A 23410-nucleotide genomic window follows, 5' to 3' on the forward strand; every position below is an offset into this window, starting at 1 on the left:
AGCAGAGTGGAGACAGGAGCCAAATGTGAATGAGCAGAGTGGAGACAGGAGCCACATGTGAATGAGCAGAGTGGAGACAGGAGCCACAAGTGTATGAACAGAGTGGAGACAGGAGCCACAAGTGTATGAGCAGAGTGGAGACAGGAGCCACATGTGAATGAGCAGAGTGGAGACAGAAGCCACATGTGAATGAGCAGAGTGGAGACAGGAGCCACATGTGAATAAACATAGTGGAGACAGGAGCCACATGTGAATGAGCAGAGTGGAGACAGGAGTCACATCTGAATGAGCAGAGTTGAGACAGGAGCAACATGTGAATGAGCAGAGTGGAGACAGGAGCCACATCTGAATGAGCAGAGTTGAGACAGGAGCAACATGTGAATGAGCAGAGTGGAGACAGGAGCCACATGTGAATGAGCAGAGTGGAGACAGGAGCAACATGTGAATGAGCAGAGTGGAGACAGGAGTCACATGTGAATGAGCAGAGTGGAGACAGGAGCCACATGTGAATGAGCAGCGTGGAGACAGGAGCCAAATGTGAATGAGCAGAGTGGAGACAGGAGCCACATGTGAATGAGCAGAGTGGAGACAGGAGCCACAAGTGTATGAACAGAGTGGAGACAGGAGCCACATGTGAATGAGCAGAGTGGAGACAGAAGCCACATGTGAATGAGCAGAGTGGAGACAGGAGCCACAAGTGTATGAACAGAGTGGAGACAGGAGCCACATGTGAATAAACATAGTGGAGACAGGAGCCACATGTGAATGAGCAGAGTGGAGACAGAAGCCACATGTGAATGAGCAGAGTGGAGACAGGAGCCACAAGTGTATGAACAGAGTGGAGACAGGAGCCACATGTGAATAAACATAGTGGAGACAGGAGCCACATGTGAATGAGCAGAGTGGAGACAGGAGTCACATCTGAATGAGCAGAGTTGAGACAGGAGCAACATGTGAATGAGCAGAGTGGAGACACGATATCCTCCCCCTCCTTTGTCACATATTGTAATTATATTTTTATTATTACAGGGAGGAGGTGGAAACGGAGGCTCTCTCGCCCACACTCATCACCTTCATCATCCTCAGAAGAAGGAGAGGAGGCTCAGGGGGACCCTCTAAGTTCTGAATGGGATGAGAGGTCCAGGGAGTCATCCACTTATTTCCCTATTTTGCCTGACCTTCCTGTGCACACTTCATTAACCACACACATCGATGCACAGGGGCACTACATTGTGCCACCTCCACTTCAGAAGTCAGGTGAGTTCCACTGCTCTTACAGGAAGGTGAGAAGGGAAGATGACGGACAGCACAGAGGGTGAATGAGGAGGAGCGCAGTGACGGTGGATAAGGAGGAGCACAGAGGGAGAGTGGATGAGGAGGAGCACAGAGGGAGAGTGGATGAGGAGGAGCACAGAGGGAGAGTGGATGAGGAGGAGCACAGAGGGAGAGTTGATGAGGAGGAGCGCAGAGGGACAGCGGATAAGGAGGAGTGCAGTGGGTGGATGAGCAGGAGCACAGAGGATGGATGAGGAGGAGCACAGAGGGAGAGCAGAGGAGGAGGAGCAGAGAGGGCGGATAAGGAAATGCACAGAGAGCAGATGAGGAGGAGCTCAGAGTGCAGATAAAGAGGAGCACAGAGGGAGAGCAGATGAGGAGGAACGCAGAGGTTAAGCGGATGAGGAGGAGCACAGAGGGAGAGCGGATGAGGAGGAGCACAGAGTGCAGATAAAGAGGAGCACAGAGGGAGAGCAGATGAGGAGGAACGCAGAGGTTGAGCGGATGAGGAGGAGTGCAGAGGGAGAGCGGATGAGGAGCAAAGCAGACAGTAAATGAAGAGGAACACAGAGGGAGGATGGATGAGGTGTGCAGAAGGTGGATGAGGAGAAGCACAGAGGACAGATGATGAGGAGCAGTGCTCTGTAGTAACGGTATAACATAAACCTCTGCAGTGGCCGGGTTTTGGGTGGCCCCAACGCTACGCTGGGTCCCCCGGACACTGTTGAGTTGTCACCACGTGTTGCTGCTCTCCGGAAAGGATGGTAAGATGTGATGCGGGGTAGGAAATAAGTTCAGAGAGTCAGGGTCTGCAGTAAACCAGGATGCTTTTTTAATGGAGGAATTCAGGTGCAAAACAATACAGGCGAGCCATTGGGCTGGCTTCTTCAGTCCCCTCCTGGCAGAAGAAGGTTCTATGCTGAGGAAAGGCCTGAGATAGCTGTCCCTCTTTCTCTCCAAGGCTGGTACCCTGATCCAAGGCTGGTGATGCAGGGTCTGTGGCAGCGTGTCCCCATCTCAGCGTCTTCTTCTGGTCACTCAGTAGACTGGCAGTGTCTCCCCTCCAAGCACTGGTCCCTAACTGCAGCACACTAGGGGCTCTGACTGCTCTTCTTATACACAGTTTTTGCTAGACTAGAACCTTCTAGTGGGAGGGGTTGAGTGGAGAAGCTCAGCACAAACAGATACAATGTTACACTTTCCGTCTCTCATAGACTTACATTACAGCTTCAATGATCCTCAATGGCAATGACACAGCAGGTTTTCCAGACAAACACAAGTTTCCAGACATAACAACGGAACTAAACCAGACATTCACTAGGTCAGTCTGTCTGGTTTTTGGTGGTAAACAAGTCTGTCTTTTTCCCTCCAAAACATGCTCTTCTTTAAACCCTATGGCAGCTGTGAAAAATTACCAGCTTCTCAATCAAAGTCCTAAGGGTACTTTCACACTAGTGTTGTTCGGATCCGGCAGGCAGTTCCGGACACAGAACTGCCTGCTGTATCCGGCAAACCGTATGCAAACGAACAGAAATATGTTTTTTCCGGATCCGTTAGACGGAATAATGGATCCGGTATTTCAATTTTTAAAAGATCAAAAGCAAATATAGCTCCTCCTATGTCCCGACGCATGCGCAAACCGGAAAGCCGGATCCGGCAACGCAGCAATTTCTGGAACACTTGTTACCGAATCCGGCATTAATACATCTCTATGGAAATTAATGCCGAATCCGGCAAGTGCGGTAGTGCTCTGGAATTTTGTCCGGTCAAATACCATACAAGGGACGGAACGGAAGACATCCTGATGCATACTGAACGGATCGCTCTCCATTCAGAATGCATTAGGATAAAACTGATCAGTTTTTTTCCGGTATTGAGACCCTTTACCGGATTTCAATACCAGAAAAGAATAACGCTAGTGGGAAAGTACCCTTGCAGTCTCTCAGTATTCATTAACCCTTTCCACAGAGCTATGTAAATACAGTGATAATGAACAGGATACATATCACAACATACAGTGAGGAACAGAAGTATTTGAACACCCTGCGATTTTGCAAGTTCTCCCACTTAGAAATCATGGACGGTCTGACATTCACATTGTAGGTGCGTTCCCACTCAGAGACAGAATAAAAAAGAAAAATTCAGGAAATCACATTGTATGATTTATAAAGAATTTCTTTGTCTTGCACGGCTGAACAGAAGTATCTGAACACCTGAGAAATGGCAAGAATTCTGTCTCTCAAAGACCTGTTACTGCGCCTTTAAAAAGTCCACCTCTACTCCACTCATTAATCCAACATCGTAGCACCCGTCTGAGCTCTTTAAAAACCTCTGTCCATCCCACAGTCAGTCAGACACCAACTAATACCATGGGCAAAACCAAAGAGCTGTCCAAAGACACCAGATACAAAATTGTGGACCTCCACAAGGCTGGAAAGGGCTACGGGGCAATTGCCAAGCAGCTTGGTGAAAATAGATCAATTGTTAGAAAATGGAAGAGGCTAAAGACGACGGTCAGTCTCCCTTGGACTGGGGCTCCATGCAAGATCTCACCTCGTAGGGTTTCACTGATGATAAGAAAGGTGAGGAATCAGCCCAGAACTATAAGGGAGGAGCTGGTCAATGACATGAGGAGAGCTGGGACCACAGTTTCAGAGGTCACTGTCGGTAGAACACTACGCCGTTATGGTTTCAAATCATGCATTGCACTGAAGGTTCTCCAACTCAAGTCATCACATGTCCAGGCCCGTCTGGGGCCAATGACAATCTGGATGATCCAGAGGAGGCATGTTAGAAAGGCATATGGTCAGAGGAGACCAAAGTGGTCTAAACTTCACTCGTCGTGTTTGGAGGAAAAAGGATGAGTTGCATCCCAAGAACACCATCCCTACTGTGAAGCATGGGGGGGGGGGGTAACATCATGCTTTGGGGGTGATTTTCTGCGAAGGGGACAGGACGACTGCACTGTATTAAGGAGAGGATGAATGGGGCCATTTATTGTGAGATTTTGATCAACAACCTCCTTCCCTCAGTCAGAGCATTGAAGATGGGTCGTGGCTGGGTCTTCCAACATGACAACGACCCGAAGCACACAGCCAGGATAACCAAGGAGCGGCTCCGTAAGAAGCATATCAAGGTTCTGGAGTGGCCTAGCCAGTCTCCAGACCTAAATCCGGCTACAAAAGCGTGTGGCGATGCGGATGGGTCTCTTGGGAGAGCAGCCCCTGGATGACTGGGTAACAGAGCTCCAGAACCTGGTATGTAAGGAGCTTTGGCTAGAGGACGCTTACCAGGCCCTAAGGTGGCATGTCATTCAACATTCCCCCTGGATGGCTGAGCACGACAGACCCGAGGGTGAGGATTATGATGGACCTGGGTTACTATGGGATGCCTTGGAGGAGGACATTGATCTTGGCAGCACGGAGGAGTCTAGGTTTTGGGACATCTACGACTACCGGATGGGCATGCATGATTATGCTGACGGATGGGAGGTGAGCAAAGACATGATCCACCTGGTAACAAGGGAGTGGAAGCTGGAGCAGACCTACCAACACCTGCTCAGCTCTGTTCATCCCCAACTTACTCGACAAGTAGAGCCAGATCTGCCCTCCTACAACTGGGAAGACTTGCCGGCGATACCCCCTGCTTCCCTACCAACTCCCAAAGTAGGGAACTTCATTGACTGGTTCTGGGAAGATGTCCCGACGGCAGGTAGAGATGGGACCGAAGTCTCTCCACCGGCCCTACAGGGATGCTGGGTAGCCGGCCCAGATCCCCAACTACAGCCAGCATTACCTGGAGTCCAGACAGTCGGTCTGACTTCCCATCGACAGCTTAACTTACAGAGAGAGATGACAACCGGTCTCTCTCCCCAGCGGCAGACAGGATCACAGGGAGAGGAGATTGTCAGTCCCCCGTCCCTGCAGCAACCAGCATTACTAGGAGTGGAGATGGTCGCACCCACTACCCAGCACCAGGCAGCGTTACAGAGAGTTGAGACAGTCGGTCTGACTCCCCAGCAGCAGTGTGTTGTAAAGAGAGAAGAGACAACCGGTCTCTATCCCCAACCACAGGGTGACAGCACCCCTAACTTCGATGGTGCAGATGGGACCGCGGTCTCTGCACCAGGCCTACCAGGATACTGGACGGCCGGTCCAGATCCCCCACCAACCCTGCAGGAATGCCTGGAGGAGGAGGTAAGCGATTCCTCCTCTCCACAGCCGATCTGCAACAAGGTCCTGGGGATAGGATTTCCTGATCCCATCCCAGCGGAAGAGCTGGCATCTGGGCAGAGCGCAGTCGGCCTCTGCCCTCCCCTATCCTCTACTCCTCCAGAGCCGGACTTCCCACAGGCTACCCCAGCGGAAGAGCTGGCATCTGGGCAGAGTGCAGTCGGCCTCTGCCCTCCCTTATCCTCTTCTCCAGAGCCGGACTTCCCACAGGCTACCCCAGCGGAAGAGCTGGCATCTGGGCAGAGCGCAGTCGGCCTCTGCCCTCCCCTATCCTCTTCTCCACAGCCGGACTTCCCACAGGCTACCCCAGCGGAAGAGCTGGCATCTGGGCAGAGCGCAGTCGGTCTCTGCCCTCCCCTATCCTCTTCTTCAGAGCCGGACTCCCCACAAGCGACCCCAGTGGAAGAGCTGGCATCTGGGCAGAGCGCAGTCGGCCTCTGCCCACCAAGTACCTACAGCTCCAAGCTGGAGAACCACAAGGCAGCAAGGAGTCGCAGATGCCCACTCAACAACTGGGGACATACGGAACAGAGCCAGGCCCCAAAATTCAACAGGTCCAGTATGGGGTTGTGGTTGGACTGCCAGACTAACTCAGGTACTGACCGTGGGGTCAGGTATCTGGTTAGTCTTCCCTGGAAGGGGGAGATGTGTGACGAAACCAACCTCGCCACGGTGTTTTGGAGGGGGCTGGTTGCTAGCCTCTTGACTCAGGATTATGGCCCATACTAACTTTAAAGAAAACAGGCCGGCCGCACAGCTTAAATCTGTCTTTGGAATTGTATTTTGTTATGTGAGGGTACCCAGATGGCTAGTTTAATTGTATTCGTGTGGTCTGAGTGCCATTCACCTAATGATATGCACTCAGACTTGAGCTATCTGGGAATATGTTAAATGTCTGTGGTTGCTGGGAGGGTGTGACATTGTGTGTTTAAATGGTGATTTCTGTCCTGTTGTCCCCGCATGTGTATTGGCGATCTCCCCTTTGTCCTGAGAGATAATTGGATTATCCCTCGGTTGTCTCTGGGGCAGAGAGGAGGAAACCATGATGCATTGTGGGGATGTGCTGTATCTGTTCGGTGTGTCGCAGTCTCCATTCTGGTCCCCTGGGGGCGTGTCCACCAGATGGGGACCTGCATAAATACGGGCGAGTAGCCCTCAATAAAGTGTTCCTGTTTTATCCTTCATCATGTTGAGACTGGTGTTTGGATAACTGATCAAACTGGGGGATTGCTATTCGCTGAAGATTTGCTATACTCCCCTGGCATAACTACTAGCTCTTGTAAGAGCTGTTCCTGCTCTCTGGCTGTAGGAGAGGTTCACCCACTGGAGCCTTGTCGTAGGTCCAGCGTGGGTGGAGGACGGTGAGACCCCAACCAAGCTGCGGCGGTTCGTGGGGTCTGCAGGGCGTACAGTGTCAAGTGGAGTGCTTGGAGTCCTCGGAAAGCACTAGGAGCATCTATCGACGGAGGTACCCGGTCGGGGTGCTAGGAGATCCGTTACAACCCCTGCCATGCTTCACAGTAGGCAAGGTGTTCTTTTCTTCATAGACCTTGTTCTTCCTCCTCCAAACATAGCGTTGATCCATGGGCCCAAAAAGTTCTAATTTTGTTTCATCAGTCCACAGAACACTATCCCAAAACTTTTGTGGTTTGTCCACATGACTTTTGGCATACTGCAGTCGACTCTTCTTATTCTTTGGAGACAGCAGGGGGTGCGCCTGGGAGTTCTGGCATGGAGGCCTTCATTACGCAGTGTGCGCCTCATTGTCGGAGCTGAGACTTCAGTGCCCACATCTGACAAATCTTCTTTCAGTTCCTCAGCAGTCACACGGGGACTTTTCTCCACTTTACGCTTCAGGTAGCGCACGGCAGTCGAAGTCAGCATCTTCTTTCTGCCACGACCAGGTAGCGTTTCAACAGTGCCCTTTGCCTTGAATTTGCGAATGATGCTTCCTATGGTGTCTCTTGGTATGTTTAGCATCTTTGCAATCCTCTTATAGCCATTGCCCTTCCTGTGAAGAGACATCACCTCTTCTCGTCTTCCTGGACCATTCTCTTGACTTCCCCATGTTTTGTAAACACACCAGTAAATGTCTAGAAGGAGCTGAGTATCACAGTCCTTTTACATCTGCCTCATTGGTGCTTATTATGCTTGATTGCTGCTCCTTGACATCCACAGGTGTTTTCAATACCTGATCGAAAACACTTGAATGAACCTCTGTTCTTAAGAGTGGTAGTCGTCAAGGGGTTGAATAATTGTTTCAGTGAAGAAATCACACAAAAAACATTTAATTCTGTATTACAAAAACAATTGATGTCATTTTAGTTGCATTTGGTTCTTTAAAAAGTCCTTAAGATTTCATTCTGAACACAATTACAAATGTACACGAAATTCCCTAAAACCCTTTACAGCATTGGGGGTTGAATAATTTTGAACACAACTGTACATGGCGGGTGGTATGAGCCTGTATCTTTAATGGGTAGGTGAACCCAGTAGGGATGGTGTGTTGGATCACTTCTACTTTCCCAAAATCTGTGGGGTGTTTACTAAAAGCACCTCATGCTCCTTACCAACCTTAAGGACACCCTCCTTCCACTCAGCGGGGGGTTCCTGATCTCCAATGTGCAGCTGCTCCCACCAGAGACCCTCTGGACAGACTTCCGCCCAGCTGGCAGACTGCGTGGCTGGATGTCGAAGTGGACAATATGATTGTTCCCAACATGTATTAATTTAGTACCAGTCTGGTATCTGTTCAGCTGAACAGGTCGGTCACTAATGTTCAGCGTGCGGACGGGCACCTGCCTCACTTCACAGTAACTAGACTGTGGGCAGCCACCGAGTATTCCTCACCCCATCCAGTATAGTGTTGAAGATGCTCCAATCAGGGTCAATCATGTTTGCTCTGCTGCTCCAAATTAGTAGTAATCCAAGGATTTTACGTGCACGGAAGAAATAACACTGACTCAGTAGGGTCAAAGCAAGTTCTCATTTATTCAAGGAAGGTTCCACAAGGGCCTGGTCAGCTTGTCCATGTGGTCTTACACGTGCTTTACACCACAGTGATGTGTCTGAGTGAGGTTGTAGCCATATGGGTTTAGCATCAGTAACCCTTACATCTCCAATCTCAACCTTGTGGTCCCTAAAAAGGTTTATGCCCTCGGAGCGCCCCCCTGATATTGTGCTTCTGTCAGACACGCTGACAAGTCTGTCTACAATGTGGTCAGCAGTACACGTCTCAGTAATAGGCCATAAAAACCTAGAATGTGTCGGCAGATAAGACCCATGTGGCCCATCTAGTCTGCCCAATATACTGAATACTATGGATAGCCCCGGCCCTATCTTATATGAAGGATGGCCTTATGCCTATCCCATGCATGCTTAACCTCCTCCACTGTATTTGCAGCTACCACTTCTGCAGGAAGGCTATTCCCTGCATCCACTACTCTCTCAGTAAAGTAATACTTCCTGATATTACTGTTAACCCTTTGTCCCTCTAATTTATAACGACGTCCTCTTGTAGCAGTTTTTCTTCTTGTAAATCTTCTCTCCTATTTTACCTTGTTGCTTCCCATGACCTCCCTGAGGGCTGCTCCCCTACAACTGACCAATCGACATAGCGACTTTCTGGTCTTCATTAAGGGAAATCATCTTGTAAATCGCGCTAAATCTGATCCCTAAAATCTTTGAGGCCTATAGGCTCTCCTCCATATTTCGTTAACCATGGTGCACCAAAAACCTATGGCACTGACAAGGGTATTGTTGGAGAAAGGCTGGAGACCCCAGGACTGGCAGGCAGATCACAGACTCCATCTACTGACATGGCAGCAAAGTATATCAGCACTAGGAGGCAGTAACCCAGTCCCTCACTAGCAAATCTCTAGCTAGTAATGCAGGACACAGTATCACTAGTCACTTGCTTGTAGAACACTCCACAAGGGGAACACTTACTGTACAGATGCTTATATGTTGCTGGTTCACCACAGATACGGGCTGGGGCTTTCCTGTAGTTGCCACTGGAGCTGGATCCACAATTACTGCTGGTGCTGGACCAGATCCTGTTCATGATGCCAAATTACAGTGGCTACGCTGGGTCCCCCAGACACCGTCGAGGTGTCACCACGTGTAGCTGCTCTCCGAAAGGAATGGTGCACCCAAATGGGAAATAAGTCCAGAGAGTCAGGGTCTGCAGTAACTAGGGGGATTCTTTACTGGAGGAATTCAGGTGCAAAACAATACAGGGCGAGGCATAGGGCTGGCTTCTCCAGTCTCCTCCCTAGGACGAGGCATAGGGCTTGCTTCTCCAGTCTCCTCCCTGAGACGAGGCATAAGGCCAGCTTCTCCTGTCTCCTCCCTAGGACGAGGCATAGGGCTGGCTTCTCCAGTCTCCTCCCTAGGATGAGGCATAGAGCTGGTTTCTCCAGTCTCCTGCATAGGATGAGGCATAGGGCTGGCTTCTCCAGTCTCCTCCCTAGGAAGAGGCACAGGGCTGGCTTCTCCAGTCTCCTCCCTGAGACGAGGCATAAGGCTGGCTTCTCCTGTCTCCTCCCTAGGATGAGGCATAGAGCTGGTTTCTCCAGTCTCCTCCCTAGGATGAGGCATAGGGCTGGCTTCTCCAGTCTCCTCCCTAGGAAGAGGCACAGGGCTGGCTTCTCCAGTCTCCTCCCTAGGACGAGGCATAGGGCTGGTTTCTCCAGTCTCCTCCCTAGGATGAGGCATAGGGCTGGCTTCTCCAGTCTCCTCCCTAGGACGAGGCATATGGCTGGCTTCTCCAGTCTCCTCCCTAGGACGAGGCATAGGGCTGGCTTCTCCAGTCTCCTCCCTAGGACGAGGCATAGGGCTGGCTTCTCCAGTCTCCTCCCTAGGAAGAGGCATAGAGCTGGTTTCTCCAGTCTCCTCCCTGGCAGAAGGGTTTGATGCTGAGGAAAGGCCTGAGCTAGCTGTCCCTCTCTCTCTTCAGAAACTAGTGAAGAAAAACACTTTTGGAGAGATGTCGGCAGAACATTAGGACACGATTATGGCTGACTGTTGGAGTAGAAGGTTTTTGCTGATGGTGGTCTTGTGTCTGTGGTCAGCTTAAGGTAAAGGTATGTTAGGACATGGTGGACACGTGAGATCTCTCCTGATGCTGATGTGTGATGTTTCAGGAGAGAGGTGGGGGCAGCGATCGGCAGGAGAGTGCATGGAGGAGCAGAGTGCTTTGCATGGATCCTCAGGAGCGGTGAAGAGATTTCCGGGGAGAGCGACTACTGCTGCATTATACTCCTCTCTACATGCACAAGGTAATTCTGTCCGGGGTCCGCACGGCTCTCCTGAGATCCAGCCTGATATCACAGTCACCTTCACTGATACCTTCCTGTTATATGTTCTTGCTTCCTCTGCCCGGTGAAATACCGCTGCGGCGCTATTGTAATGAATGGGAATACCAGTGTATCTTGGGTTTGCTGCATATTTGCTGCATTTTCTACTTATTTAAGTTTATGTGGAATTGAAAACCACAGTCACCGTAGTCACCTAATACAGAACCACACGTGTGCAGGTACCGGCCCTCAGCATGTACAGGTGTAATGTCTTCTCCTTTATCTGGAACAGGTGACCCTGCGGTGGGCGTGGATCCAGAGATACCCGATGGACTCGCAGACCCAGGTAATGGTGTGTGACCCAGACCCCTCAGTATCATAGTGTTATGGTCGGGGAGATGATAGTGATGTGACTGAGATGTCAGTATTATAATCTCGGGATGTCAGTATTATAGTATCAGGATGTCAGTATTATAATCTCGGGATGTCAGTATTATAGTGCCGGGATGTCAGTATTATAGTCCCGGGATGTCAGTATTATAGTCCCGAGATGTCAGTATTATAGTCCCGGGATGTGAGTATTATAGTATTGGGATGTGAGTATTATAGTATCGGGATGTGAGTATTTTAGTAACGGGATGTCAGTATTATAGTGCCAGGATGTTAGTATTATAGTATCGGGATGTCAGTATTATAGTATCGGGATGTCAGTATTATATATCAGGATGCCAGTATTATATACTGGGATGTCAGTATTTTAGTCCCGGGATGTGAGTAGTATAGTATCGGGATGTGAGTATTATAGTATCGGGATGTCAGTATTTTAGTATCGGGATGTCAGTATTTTAGTATCGGGATGTCAGTATTATAGTGCTGGGATGTCAGTATTATAGTATCACGATGTCAGTATTATAGTATCAGGATGTGAGTATTTTAGTCCCGGGATGTGAGTATTATAGTATCGGGATGTGAGTATTATAGTATCGGGATGTCAGTATTATAGTATCGGGATGCCAGTATTATAGTCCCGGGATGTGAGTATTTTAGTATCAGGATGTGAGTATTTTAGTATCAGGATGTCAGTATTTTAGTATCGGGATGTCAGTATTTTAGTATCGGGATGTCAGTATTATAGTATCGGGATGTCAGTATTATAGTATCGGGATGCCAGTATTATAGTCCCGGGATGCCAGTATTATAGTCCCGGGATGTGAGTATTATAGTATCGGGATGTGAGCATTATAGTATCGGCGTGTGAGTATTATAGTATCGGGATGTGAGTATTATAGTATCGGGATGCCAGTATTATAGTCCCGGGATGCCAGTAATATAGTCCCGGGATGTGAGTATTTTAGTATCAGGATGTCAGTATTTTAGTATCAGGATGCCAGTATTTTAGTATCAGGATGCCAGTATTATATATCAGGATGTCAGTATTATATATCAGGATGCCAGTATTATATACTGGGATGTCAGTATTTTAGTCCCGGGATGTCAGTATTATAGTCCCGGGATGCCAGTATTATATACCGAGATGTCAGTGTTATGAGCAGGAGGTTCTCATCGTTCCCTTCTGATACTCAGATCCCCCAGTTTTCGGACTGTCCATTGCGTTTTTTGCTCCCTGATGTTTTTCTCTTATGATTAATCCCAGGACTGCGGATGATTAAATCCGAGCCGGGCAGTGAAGAAGATGAAGGAGGTGAGGAGCGTTTCCTGAATGGTGGGGAGTACATTTTTTGTATTAAAGGGGTTGGATGGGTTCAGAGCTGAACCCGGACATACCCTTATTTTCACCCAGGCAGCGCCCGTGATGTTGGCATCAGAGCATCCCATGCTCCGATGTGCTCCCTTGCCCTGTGCTACATCGTGCAGGGCAAAGAAGAGCATCGGAGCATGAACTGCTCCGATGGTCAAGTCAGGGGGGGCTGCCTGGGGGTAAAATGGAAGTATGACAACCCATTTAACTCTTTTCGTTCACCAGTGACCTGTGCGTGTCCATCAGATGGGGGCCCCGGTACTATAGTAACCCTCAGATCCATATATCAGTCTTACCTGGTGTGAACACTGATCTGCTGTGATGGGAGCAGATGTCCATTCTGGTCAGACACTGATTGACAACATGCAGTGAATTGAAAGAAGAATGGCTGAAAAAGAAGTTCAGTACTCTCTTCACTGGTCCCTCACCTCTGTTCCCAGGTACATGCCAGTGGCTACCTTCTAGTCCTCCTCACAGGAGATAACCGCTAGCCAATTGCAGTGGTGACCCACCCCAGGCAGTGATAGTGGAGGACCTGGGAAGCATCAGAACGGGAGCAGTGGAGGACCTGGGAAGCATCAGAACGGGAGCAGTGGAGAACCTGGGAAGCATCAGAACTGGAGAGGCAGAGGACTCGAAAAAACATCTGAACGGGAGTAGCAAAGAATGCTGGAAGCATCGGAACTGGAGAGGTTGCGAACCAGGGAAGCATCTGAACGGGAGTAGCAAAAGACCCAAAAAGTATCGTAACAGGAGAGGCAGAGGACCGGGGAAGCATCAGAACAGGTCAGGTGGAGGAACGGTGAAGCATAAGAACAAAAGAGGCGGAGGACACGGGAAGCATCAGAATGGGAGTAGCAAAGGACCTGAGAAGCATCAGAACAGAAGAGGCGGAGGACCCGGGAAGCATCAGAATGGGAGAAGCAAAGAACCTGGGAAGCATCAGAACAGGAGTGGCAGAGAACCTGGGAAGCATCGTAAAGGCAGCAGCAAAGGACCCGGGAATCTTTGGAACGGGAGCAGCAAAGGACCTGGGAAGCATCAGAACAGCAGTGGCAGAGAACCTGGGAAGCATCGTAAAGGCAGCAGCAAAGGACCCGGGAATCTTTGGAACGGGAGCAGCAATGGACCTGGGAAGCATCAGAATGGGAGTAGCAAAGGAGCTGGGAAGCATCAGAATGGGAGTGGTGGAGGACCAGGGAAGCATCAGAACGGGAGTAGCAAAGGACCCAGGAAGCATGGGAACTCGAGAGGTGGCAGACCTGGGAAGCATCAGAATGGAAGTGGCAGAAGACCAGGGAAGCATTGGAAAGGAAGCAGCAAAGGACCTGGGAAGCATCGGAACAGGAGTAGCAAAGGACCTAGGAAGCATCGGAACAGGAGAGGCGGAGGACCCGGGCAGCATCGAGAGTAGCAAAGGACCTGGGAAGCATTGGAACTGGAGAGGTGGAGGACCCGGGAAGCATCAGAACTGGAGTACCAAAGGACTACGAAAGCAACAGAACAGGAAAGGCGGAGGACCTGGGAAGCATCGGAACGGGAGCAGCAAAGGACCTGGGTAGCATCAGAACAGGAGCAGTGGAGGCCTATTTAAGTAATTCTAACCTGTAGAATAAAATAAATGTTACTGTCCTGACAGCCCCTTCAGTGTCCACCCCTGTAATCTGCTCTTATTACTGCACTCCCCCCAGAGACCCTCATACTATAACTAATGCTGTCTGAATAACCAGCCTCATCTCCTAGGAGGAAGCTGGAGTAGTGACATTCCCTCCCCGGAGTCAGCGATGTCTGGCCAGAGTGACGTGAGGAAACGGATTGAGCGGCAGAGCACTGAGCCGCTGTCCCCAGCTCTTGTGTCACCAGAGGATTCTGTCCATTTGAAGACGGCCCCTCCTGGAGGTGAGGAATGTGACCATCTACTGATGTGAGGTAGGTAGTGATTAGACTGGGAGAGGGCGAGGAATCATGGCCGCCATAACCTTGTGCCTGCACTCCCTGGAGGTGAGGGGCACCCTGTGTGAGAATAGCCGGATCCCATATTCCACATGGTGGTTGTGGGCGTCCCAAGCCAATGCTGTAAATAAAGTCTCATGACCTAGACATCCTAAGCAGTTCTCAAGCTGCTCCTCATTCCCATGGATTTAGGAAGGATTTTGGGGGGATTAAGTCTTATGGCAGTCCTAATCATTTCTGCTGGTGTGCGATACTCCTGAGGTAATAATTCTGCCACAGCTTCGGAAGGTCTGTGCAACAGAAAATGAACTCTACCCCTGCCAGGGATCCTAGATTTCAGCTGTACTTTGTGGCAGTTTTCTTCTCACCCGCAGCATAACTACTTTTGTAAAAATGGCAAGGGTGATGGAGAAAGCCAAAATATTTAGCACATTCTGGCAGAAGGTTGAGCCTTTTCAGCATAATTCTTCCCCAAATTGTGTGTTCCTTCAACGCCCGCCGTCAGGTGTGTATATCGCAAGACGGGCCGTCTCTGCTGACCGCCCAGATATGATCGTTAGAGGGTCACTGATATAGTGTATGTAATTACCTTCTGCTGTGGTCACAGGTCAGCCTGGTGTCAAGCTGGAGTCTTCTCCTCTCTCAGGACCATGTAGGCCGGAGTCACAGACGAGCTCACAGGAGGAAGGTGAGGACTCTGCAGTCTGCTGTCCTGTATTCAGTCCCTGTCCGCCTCACTGGTGCTGACATCACTTTTCTTCTGACAGACCCCCCAGGATCAAGATCTAGCAAGAGGTCCCCAAACTTCTCCCCGGCAGAGCTGGAGTGTTTTGTTGCACTAATGGATCACTTTCTGCCGGATAATAGCATCCGAGCCGGAGCCATCCCTATCAGGCAGCGCAAAGACATCCTTCTGGAGATCGCCCGACGCCTGGAGCCTCTGTCTGGATGTTTGCGCACCCCCCGGCAGCTCCGACACCGATGGACTGACTTCAACAACCGAGACCCAGACCGGCTGGAGGAGATAAGAAGCCGGCTGAGGAGAGGTAACTGACTGGAGGATCATGTTAGGATGGCCTTGAGTAATGACTGCCATTGGTCAGGCATCCAGTCATCACTGCTGCTGTCAGCTATCATCTGCTCACCATGGTCGTGGTGTTAGGAGCATACCCCTTAGTGTACAACAGTAGTAGAAGGAGCAGAGATGTGCACCAGGAGATCCTGAGAGGGTGCTGAGCAGGTTCTAGACTAAATCGACAGTCTTACGTTCTAGATCCACGTTGTAAGAACTGCTTCCAGACTGATCGTGTGATTGCCCTGTCAGTGCCATGATTATTCACCACCTGTACATGTTATTCTGCTTTACAGCTGCCCGACAGGACTCCTGCAAGAAGTCTATGAAAGCAGCAGAATCGGCCCCTGCAGCAGGTAACCTAGTCATTTATACTCAGCACTTTCTACAGGTAGAAGCCCCTAAGTAGTCTGGGGTCAGGTGGTATCTAGATTCCCCTTTAGCTAAACTTGATCTAGACGGTAGGTAATGGATTCCTTTAGCATTGGGGGTCGTACTCTGACACCTGCTGCAGATGTTACTGGAGTCAGTCTGTCGATCTCTTTTGAGGATAGTCCATTTTCAGGTCACCTTTTCTACATTCATTTACACAGGTAACAACTGGAGACGCAGACGTTCTTATCCACTCCAGCGAGACATCAAGGAGGAGGATCAGAACACCTCTGAGGGGCAGATGCCCAGGACACCTTGGCACCACCGTGGGCTTCCAAAACCTAGAAACTCCTTCTCTATGGCACGATTAAAAAAAAATCGGCACTTGGCGCTTCACATCTTTCGTATGGATCGGTTACTCCAGCGAGTAGACCATAAGCAGGAGCTGCTCCTACAGACAGCGGACCTCAGCACAGATGAGGAGGACTGTGCTGAGCAGAAGACATCACAGATGCACCTAAGTATCTGAGACCAACATCCTGGACGGCGAGATTCTCCTGTGAGAAGGGTTAGCGTCCAGTCTGCTCATGTCTCTGCTGTCTGAAAGGACTCATCTGGTCAGCTACGCTCATTCTCATGGGTGATGCTGAGCCCAGGTGTGTGATGTCATCACCGCTGAAGAGTTCTCTTGAAGCTTTTGGGACCTTGCATATTACCTGTTGTCAATGACGACACGCACTATACAATATTATGTTATTAAGTATTCATCTGTATAGTGAGATAGCTCTGCCCCAGCGATGACATCATCATACACTTAGCATGATATCTTCTTCAGTCTCTTCTGCTCTTGCTTGATGCTGCAGTGGGCTGTGCATCCTCCCTGGGACAGGGATGATGGGAGTGATATGTTGTGGGGGTGTATTCTCTCTCCGCCTTTTTCACTTTGATTACTACCACCATGTGTCCTCCGGCCGTTTCTTAGGTCTGAATAAACTCCTTGTGTCCACTTTACCTGCCGTCCTCCAGAGCAGCAGATTACTAGACCAGGACCGCTCCCCTCACTTCTAATAAAATATTCCTTCTTCGCTACCTGGATTCTGATTTACCAAAATCTCTTAAAAATAAAAAAATAAAAATGCCCTTTGCCCCTTGTTCCTGTCACTGTATTCAGGTCAGGCATGAATGGTGGCTCATCATGTAGTCTGTGGTCGCATCTACAGAGACTGTGGAGCTTCATCCTACATTCTGAGGGTTCTTCCCATTGACTGCAGTGTGTGAAGTCAGCCATGAAGCTGACGGGGGCTGGTAATACACCATCCAGTCCTGCTGTGTACATGGTGACAGACTAGCTAAGCTTCAGCAGGTTAAAGAAGAGATGCTCAACTAATTTAAGAAACCTTAGAAGGGAATTTCTTCAAAGTGTTTTGGGATCCAAATACATTCGACCTAAATCGAAAGTGCTGCGATTGCCCTGAAAAGTCATGTATGACACTCAGGTCTCCTAGGTCGGGAGCCGACCCAGGTAAAACTCTGTAATGTCCGAGTTACAGCCATGGGTGGACGGACCGGAGCCGGTGCGAACAAACAGCCTGTTTGATAACGCTCTGCGTTGCCTGATTTTTTTTAATGCTTTTTCAAATAAAAATTTTCCTAAAATGATCACTTATTGGGGACCAGCAACAGGTTTGGTGTTATGTGAAATAGTCATATATATTCTGTCTCCACCAATTCCACCGCCATAAGCGCCGCACAGCCACAATGTTCCTGCACTTGCCGCTGGCCACGTTGCCTAGTTATACTTGGAGGGGAGATTTCCAGCAGGACATTTACTGCTCGATGCACAGTAGCAACTAATCAGCTGTGTGAGGCTCCTGAGCGTGTCGACTCTTCAGCCAACACGTATCCTATGGGGAAGGGGAGCAACGCTCTGCCCTCTTTCAGTTGGAGGTGGTTAAGGGCTTGGTGGCAGCTGCACCTGGCCTCCTTGCGGTGGAGCAGAGACATCACTGGATGAAAAGCATTGACCCAGTGACCATGAAAGACATTTCCTGTCCCTCAATGGTGGGTTGCTGGACACTCGCTCTCTGGGGAGGTGGACACTCGCTCTCTGGGGAGGTGGACACTCGCTCTCTGGGGAGGTGGACACTCGTTCTCTGGGGAGGTGGACACTCGTTCTCTGGGGAGGTGGACACTCGTTCTCTGGGGAGGTGGACACTCGCTCTCTGGGGAGGTGGACACTCGTGCTGACATTGCTGAATGTGATGCCACTTCATGTGATTAAAGATGACTTGTCCTCAGGAAAGGTCATCACTATCATATCAGCGGAGGTCTGACACCCACCACCCTCACCGATCAGCTGTATGAGGAGTCGGAGCACGCCATACCAGCGCTGCCTTCCCTTCCTTGTTTACCTGCTTGACATCGCAGCAGTAATTAGTGTAATTACAAGCCGTCCAATTGGCTTCTATGGGACAGCTCTGTCCTATACACTTGAATATCCTGAGGATAGGTCATCAATAGGGTTGAGTGAATTGAGCTTCCGTACAGCATTAAAATGCATGGGCTCCGTGTAGCAAAATTTTGTCTCGGATGAAGTTGCACCAGACTTCGGTTCGGTATTCCTATCTGCATCTTTAAAAACATTTTAAAATAGGAATCTGAAGTTGGCTCCGCTATCGAGGAACCAGCCAGTACCAAAGCCCATTTCAGACCTCGGTACCAAAGCCCACTTCTGTGACCGGAAGCTCGATTCACTCAACCCTGGTCATCAATATTAAAATCCTGGAAAACCCCTTTAAATAGTTCCTACATTTGTGCTTGAATGGTCGCATCTCAGGTTTTGCACACTCGGCCAGCAGAGTGGAGGAGTATTCCCTCACAGGGGATACACATTTCTGCCCTCCCCAGGGCACAAACAGCAGCATCTCCTGCCCCTTAGCCGAGCACAGCAGGAGCAGATCTGCCTCGAGCGATTTCTTTGGGTGTTTTGGCCATACGTGCTCTGCTCTTTCTTTGCTGTCACTATCTCCTTGTTGCCCGGATTCTGCCCCTTCTCTCACACTGCGATGTCATCACGGGCTCCTTGCCCCCTCATGATTCCCACCTTTACATTTGGCCCAAGTGCCCCTACCACCACCATGGCTACAAATGCCCCTACTGCTGCCACTCACACAGCTATGCATTTCACTCATGTCCTCCGTGTCTTCCTGAACCTCCTCGTTATTGACTCTTCTGGAATATCTGCATTAGCACTAGGGTGTTGTCTCTTAGTAGAAAAGAAGGTACTCCTCAAGAAGGGGTCAAGAAACGGAACCCAGGCAGAGGTGAGATCAATCTCGTCCTGGTGTGACTGACATAATGAGCAAGTCATCCAGTCCACAATGTGATCCAGTTCCTCCCCAACATTAAAGGGGCTGACCTCCGGATAGGTCATTGGTATCTGATCAGTGGTGGTCCGACAACCAGGACCTCTGTTGGTCAGCTGTCTGAGGAGGCAGTGGAGCTCCTGTGATTGCCGCAGCCTTCTCTCTACTTTCCCTAGGTTGAGTGATGAAACGTTCATTGGTCACGTGGCCTAGGAGCAGTACAGCCACATAGAAGTGAATGGGGTGAACTGTGATAGCAAGCACGGCCACTATACTATGGACGGTGCTGTGGTTGGTGAGCAGGAAGAAGGTAGCAATGCACAGGAGCACCACTGCCTTCTCAAACAGCTGATTGGCGGGGTCCACACTGATCAGATACTGATGACCTATCCAGAGGACAGGTGATCAATGTTTGAGTCTCAGAAAACCCTTTTAATCCATCGCCTGGCAGAAGACTGGCCTTACGGCTGCCACCACCACAGCTGCTCCGTGGTGGGCGACGCAGGGGCACGTTCCTGTTTTTTGTTACTCCGCCCGCTGCCACTCTTCATTTACCAGATATGAGAGTGCGGGACGCAGAACACCTCGTCCGGCCCGGGACACAAATCTCTCATAAACGGCTAAAATATGTTTTTCAGAACTACAGGCACAACTTAATTAACACTGGATGAAATGTGACATTTGTGTAAATTAGTTACAATAATATGCGCTATTGGGCAGAGTACATTTTACAGCAAGTGAAAAAATGAAATATCAAAATTTTATAAAATTTGAACAATTTTTTAGAATAATATGCGCAATCGGACAGCAGAGCAGTTTAGCAGCGAGAGAGCCAGAACATCATGTCCGCTATACTACAAGAGTTTTTGATAAATGGAATTTTTGGGATACAATTTCCAATATACGGTGACTGACACGATCCATCCGCCCAGGACACTGTCACATGGATTAGCGATATTAACGTAAAACTATTGCCATGTAGAATAAAACACCTTCATTCTGCATTTCTGTCTTTCATTTTTACGTAAATCGACTTTTTGTATTATGCAAATTAATCAGTAAGGTGCCCAGGTGGGCATTATTATCTTTCTACAATGCCCAGGAACGCCCCCCCAGTGCCGAACTAGCCGCCCGCACCAGCACTGCTGGCCGCCCCGCTATGTCATTGAGGCGATGTTACTCCACGCCCTGAACTAGGCTGAATGCCTTTGCTCCCTCTGACACATGTCGTGCCTCATAAATATACGGTATATGGATTCCCTGGTTGGGATCTTGTATACCGCCTGCGACACCACCACACATGACAGCTGTGGTCCCTCATGATTGGCTAACTTGTATTCGGGACACCACCCAGGGTCACGTAGCCGTCCTTCATCTTCCCTGCCCCATGCCTGCCTTCTGGTCTTTGAAATGGCGGATACCTTGTAAAACAATTCACCAGACTGGGATTCACTGGGAGGAACAGCATCAATTCACCCATCTCTATTTGCCATAAATCATATTAGAGAGCACTTCTCCGGCCCGGATCATTGCCCTCAGCTCTCAGCTGCAATTAGTCTTATTCTAGGCAGAGACCAGATGAGTTTGCCGCTTCACTGAGGGATCAGGTTACAGATTCTGCACACAGCCGTCTCTGGGGATGAGAAAACTGCATTGACGTAAAGGCACAAAGTCACTGCCACGTCCCAGTAAAGGTTTTCCTGCTGAGTAGGAGAATTCTAGCCTGTTCATCCAGAAGAGCATTTGTGAGGTCAGACCCTGGTGTTGGAGGAGAGGGCCCAGCTCGCACTCTGTCCTGGAGCTGGATGGGTTTAAGGTCAGGTTCTTCTAGACTCCCCCAACAATGTCTATATGGAGCTTGTGCACAGGGGTGAAGTCATGGAGGAGCAAAAATAAGGGTCTTCCCCAAACCGTTCCCACAAAGTTGTCTCCATACAATTGTCCACAATGTCTTGTCTGCTGAAGCATTAAGATTTCTCTTTACTGGAACTAAGGGTCTGAGGCCGACCCCTGAAGACCCCCCATAGTATTACTCCTTCTCCACCAGACTGCCCAGTGGGCACAATGCAGTCAGACAGGTAACATTCTCCTGGCAATCACCAGACTTATTCACAAGACCTCAAAGACTGAATGCTGGCATGCAGCAGCCACAGAAACCCATGCCGCGAAGCTCCGGGCAGAGAACAGTGCGGTATTAATAGCAGAGGAGGTCTGGACTCTGCAGCTACGGAGTTAACAGAGCCTTGTGACTTTTATGCACTTGCTCCTCAGCACTCAGAGACCCCGCTCTGTAACTTTACATGGTTACCATTCGGTGGCCGAGTTGCTCTGGTTCCTTCCAGGTGCTGGTGGAATATCTAAGAGGGAACACATTTCAGGAAGTGACTTTTGAAAACAGTGGCATCCTGTTACAGGACCACTCTAGAATTCAGGGAGATCTTTACAATGAGCCATTCTGTCACCAATATTCGTAAAGGCGACTGCATGGTCAGAGGCTGGATGTTATAAACTGTGGTAATGGTAGACTGCATGGCTAGAGGCTGGATGTTATACACCTGTGGTAATGGCAGACTGCATGTCTATAGGCTGGATGTTATACACCTGTGGTAATGGCAGACTGCATGGCTATAGGCTGGATGTTATACACTGTGGTAATGGTAGACTGCATGGCTAGAGGCTGGATGTTATACACTGTGGTAATGGCAGACTGCACAGCTATAGGCTGGATGTTATACACTGTGGTAATGGCAGACTGCCCGGCTAGAGGCTGAATGTTATACACCTGTGGTAATGGTAGACTGCATGGCTAGAGGCTGGATGTTATACACCTGTGGTAATGGCAGACTGCATGGCTAGAGGCTGGATGTTATACACCTGTGGTAATGGCAGACTGCATGGCTATAGGCTGGATGTTCTACACCTGTGGTAATGGCAGACTGCATGGCTATAGGCTGGATGTTATACACCTGTGGTAATGGTAGACTGCATGGCTAGAGGCTGGATGTTATACACCTGTGGTAATGGCAGACTGCATGGCTATAGGCTGGATGTTATACACCTGTGGTAATGGCAGACAGCATGGCTATAGGCTGGATGTTATACACTGTGGTAATGGTAGACTGTATGGCTAGAGGCTGGATGTTATAAGCTGTGGTAATGGTAGACTGCACGGCTATAGGCTGGATGTTATACACTGTGGTAATGGCAGACTGCACGGCTAGAGACTGGATGTTATACACCTGTGGTAATGGCAGACTGCATGGCTATAGGCTGGATGTTATACACTGTGGTAATGGTAGACTGTATGGCTAGAGGCTGGATGTTATACACTGTGGTAATGGTAGACTGTATGGCTAGAGGCTGGATGTTATACACTGTGATAATGGTAGACTGCATGACTAGAGGCTGGATGTTATACACTGTGGTAATGGTAGACTGCACGGCTAGAGGCTGGATGTTATAAGCTGTGGTAATGGTAGACTCCACGGTTATAGACTGGATGTTATACACCTGTGGTAATGGCAGACTGCATGGCTAGAGGCTGGATGTTATACACCTGTGATAATGGTAGACTGCATGACTAGAGGCTGGATGTTATACACCTGTGGTAATGGTAGACTGCATGACTAGAGGCTGGATGTTATACACTGTGGTAATGGTAGACTGCATGGTCAGAGGCTGGATGTTATACACTGTGGTAATGGTAGACTGCACAGCTAGAGGCTGGATGTTATACACTGTGGTAATGGTAGACTGCACGGCTAGAGGCTGGATGTTATACACTGTGGTAATGGCAGACTGAACGGCTAGAGGCTGGATGTTATACACTGTGGTAATGGAAGATTGCATGGCTAGAGGCTGGATGTTATACACTGTGGTAATGGAAGATTGCACGGCTAGAGGCTGGATGTTATACACTGTGGTAATGGTAGACTGCACGGCTAGAGGCTGGATGTTATACACTGTGGTAATGGTAGACTGCATGGCTATAGGCTGGATGTTATAAGCTGTGGTAATGGCAGACTGCATGGCTATAGGCTGGATGTTATACACCTGTGGTAATGGTAGACTGCATGGCTAGAGGC

The 23410-nt window shown here is 49.5% G+C and overlaps 1 protein-coding gene across 1 annotated transcript in view; it reads left to right on the forward strand.

Moving 5' to 3' along the window:
* The window catches only part of LOC122923419, a 55181-nt gene extending 37562 nt beyond the window's left edge, over positions 1-17619 (forward strand). The window contains exons 6-14 of the mRNA XM_044274227.1: positions 1030-1257; positions 10652-10786; positions 11097-11150; positions 12459-12506; positions 14307-14462; positions 15124-15204; positions 15284-15562; positions 15885-15944; positions 16182-17619. Coding sequence (XP_044130162.1) covers positions 1030-1257; positions 10652-10786; positions 11097-11150; positions 12459-12506; positions 14307-14462; positions 15124-15204; positions 15284-15562; positions 15885-15944; positions 16182-16489 — 1349 coding nt within the window. The 3' untranslated portion in view covers positions 16490-17619. The remainder of the gene's footprint in view (positions 1-1029; positions 1258-10651; positions 10787-11096; positions 11151-12458; positions 12507-14306; positions 14463-15123; positions 15205-15283; positions 15563-15884; positions 15945-16181) is intronic.
* The last annotated feature ends 5791 nt before the right edge of the window (positions 17620-23410 follow it).

This window comes from Bufo gargarizans, unplaced genomic scaffold, assembly GCF_014858855.1.
Source record: "Bufo gargarizans isolate SCDJY-AF-19 unplaced genomic scaffold, ASM1485885v1 original_scaffold_1589_pilon, whole genome shotgun sequence".
Lineage (NCBI taxonomy): Eukaryota > Metazoa > Chordata > Amphibia > Anura > Bufonidae > Bufo > Bufo gargarizans.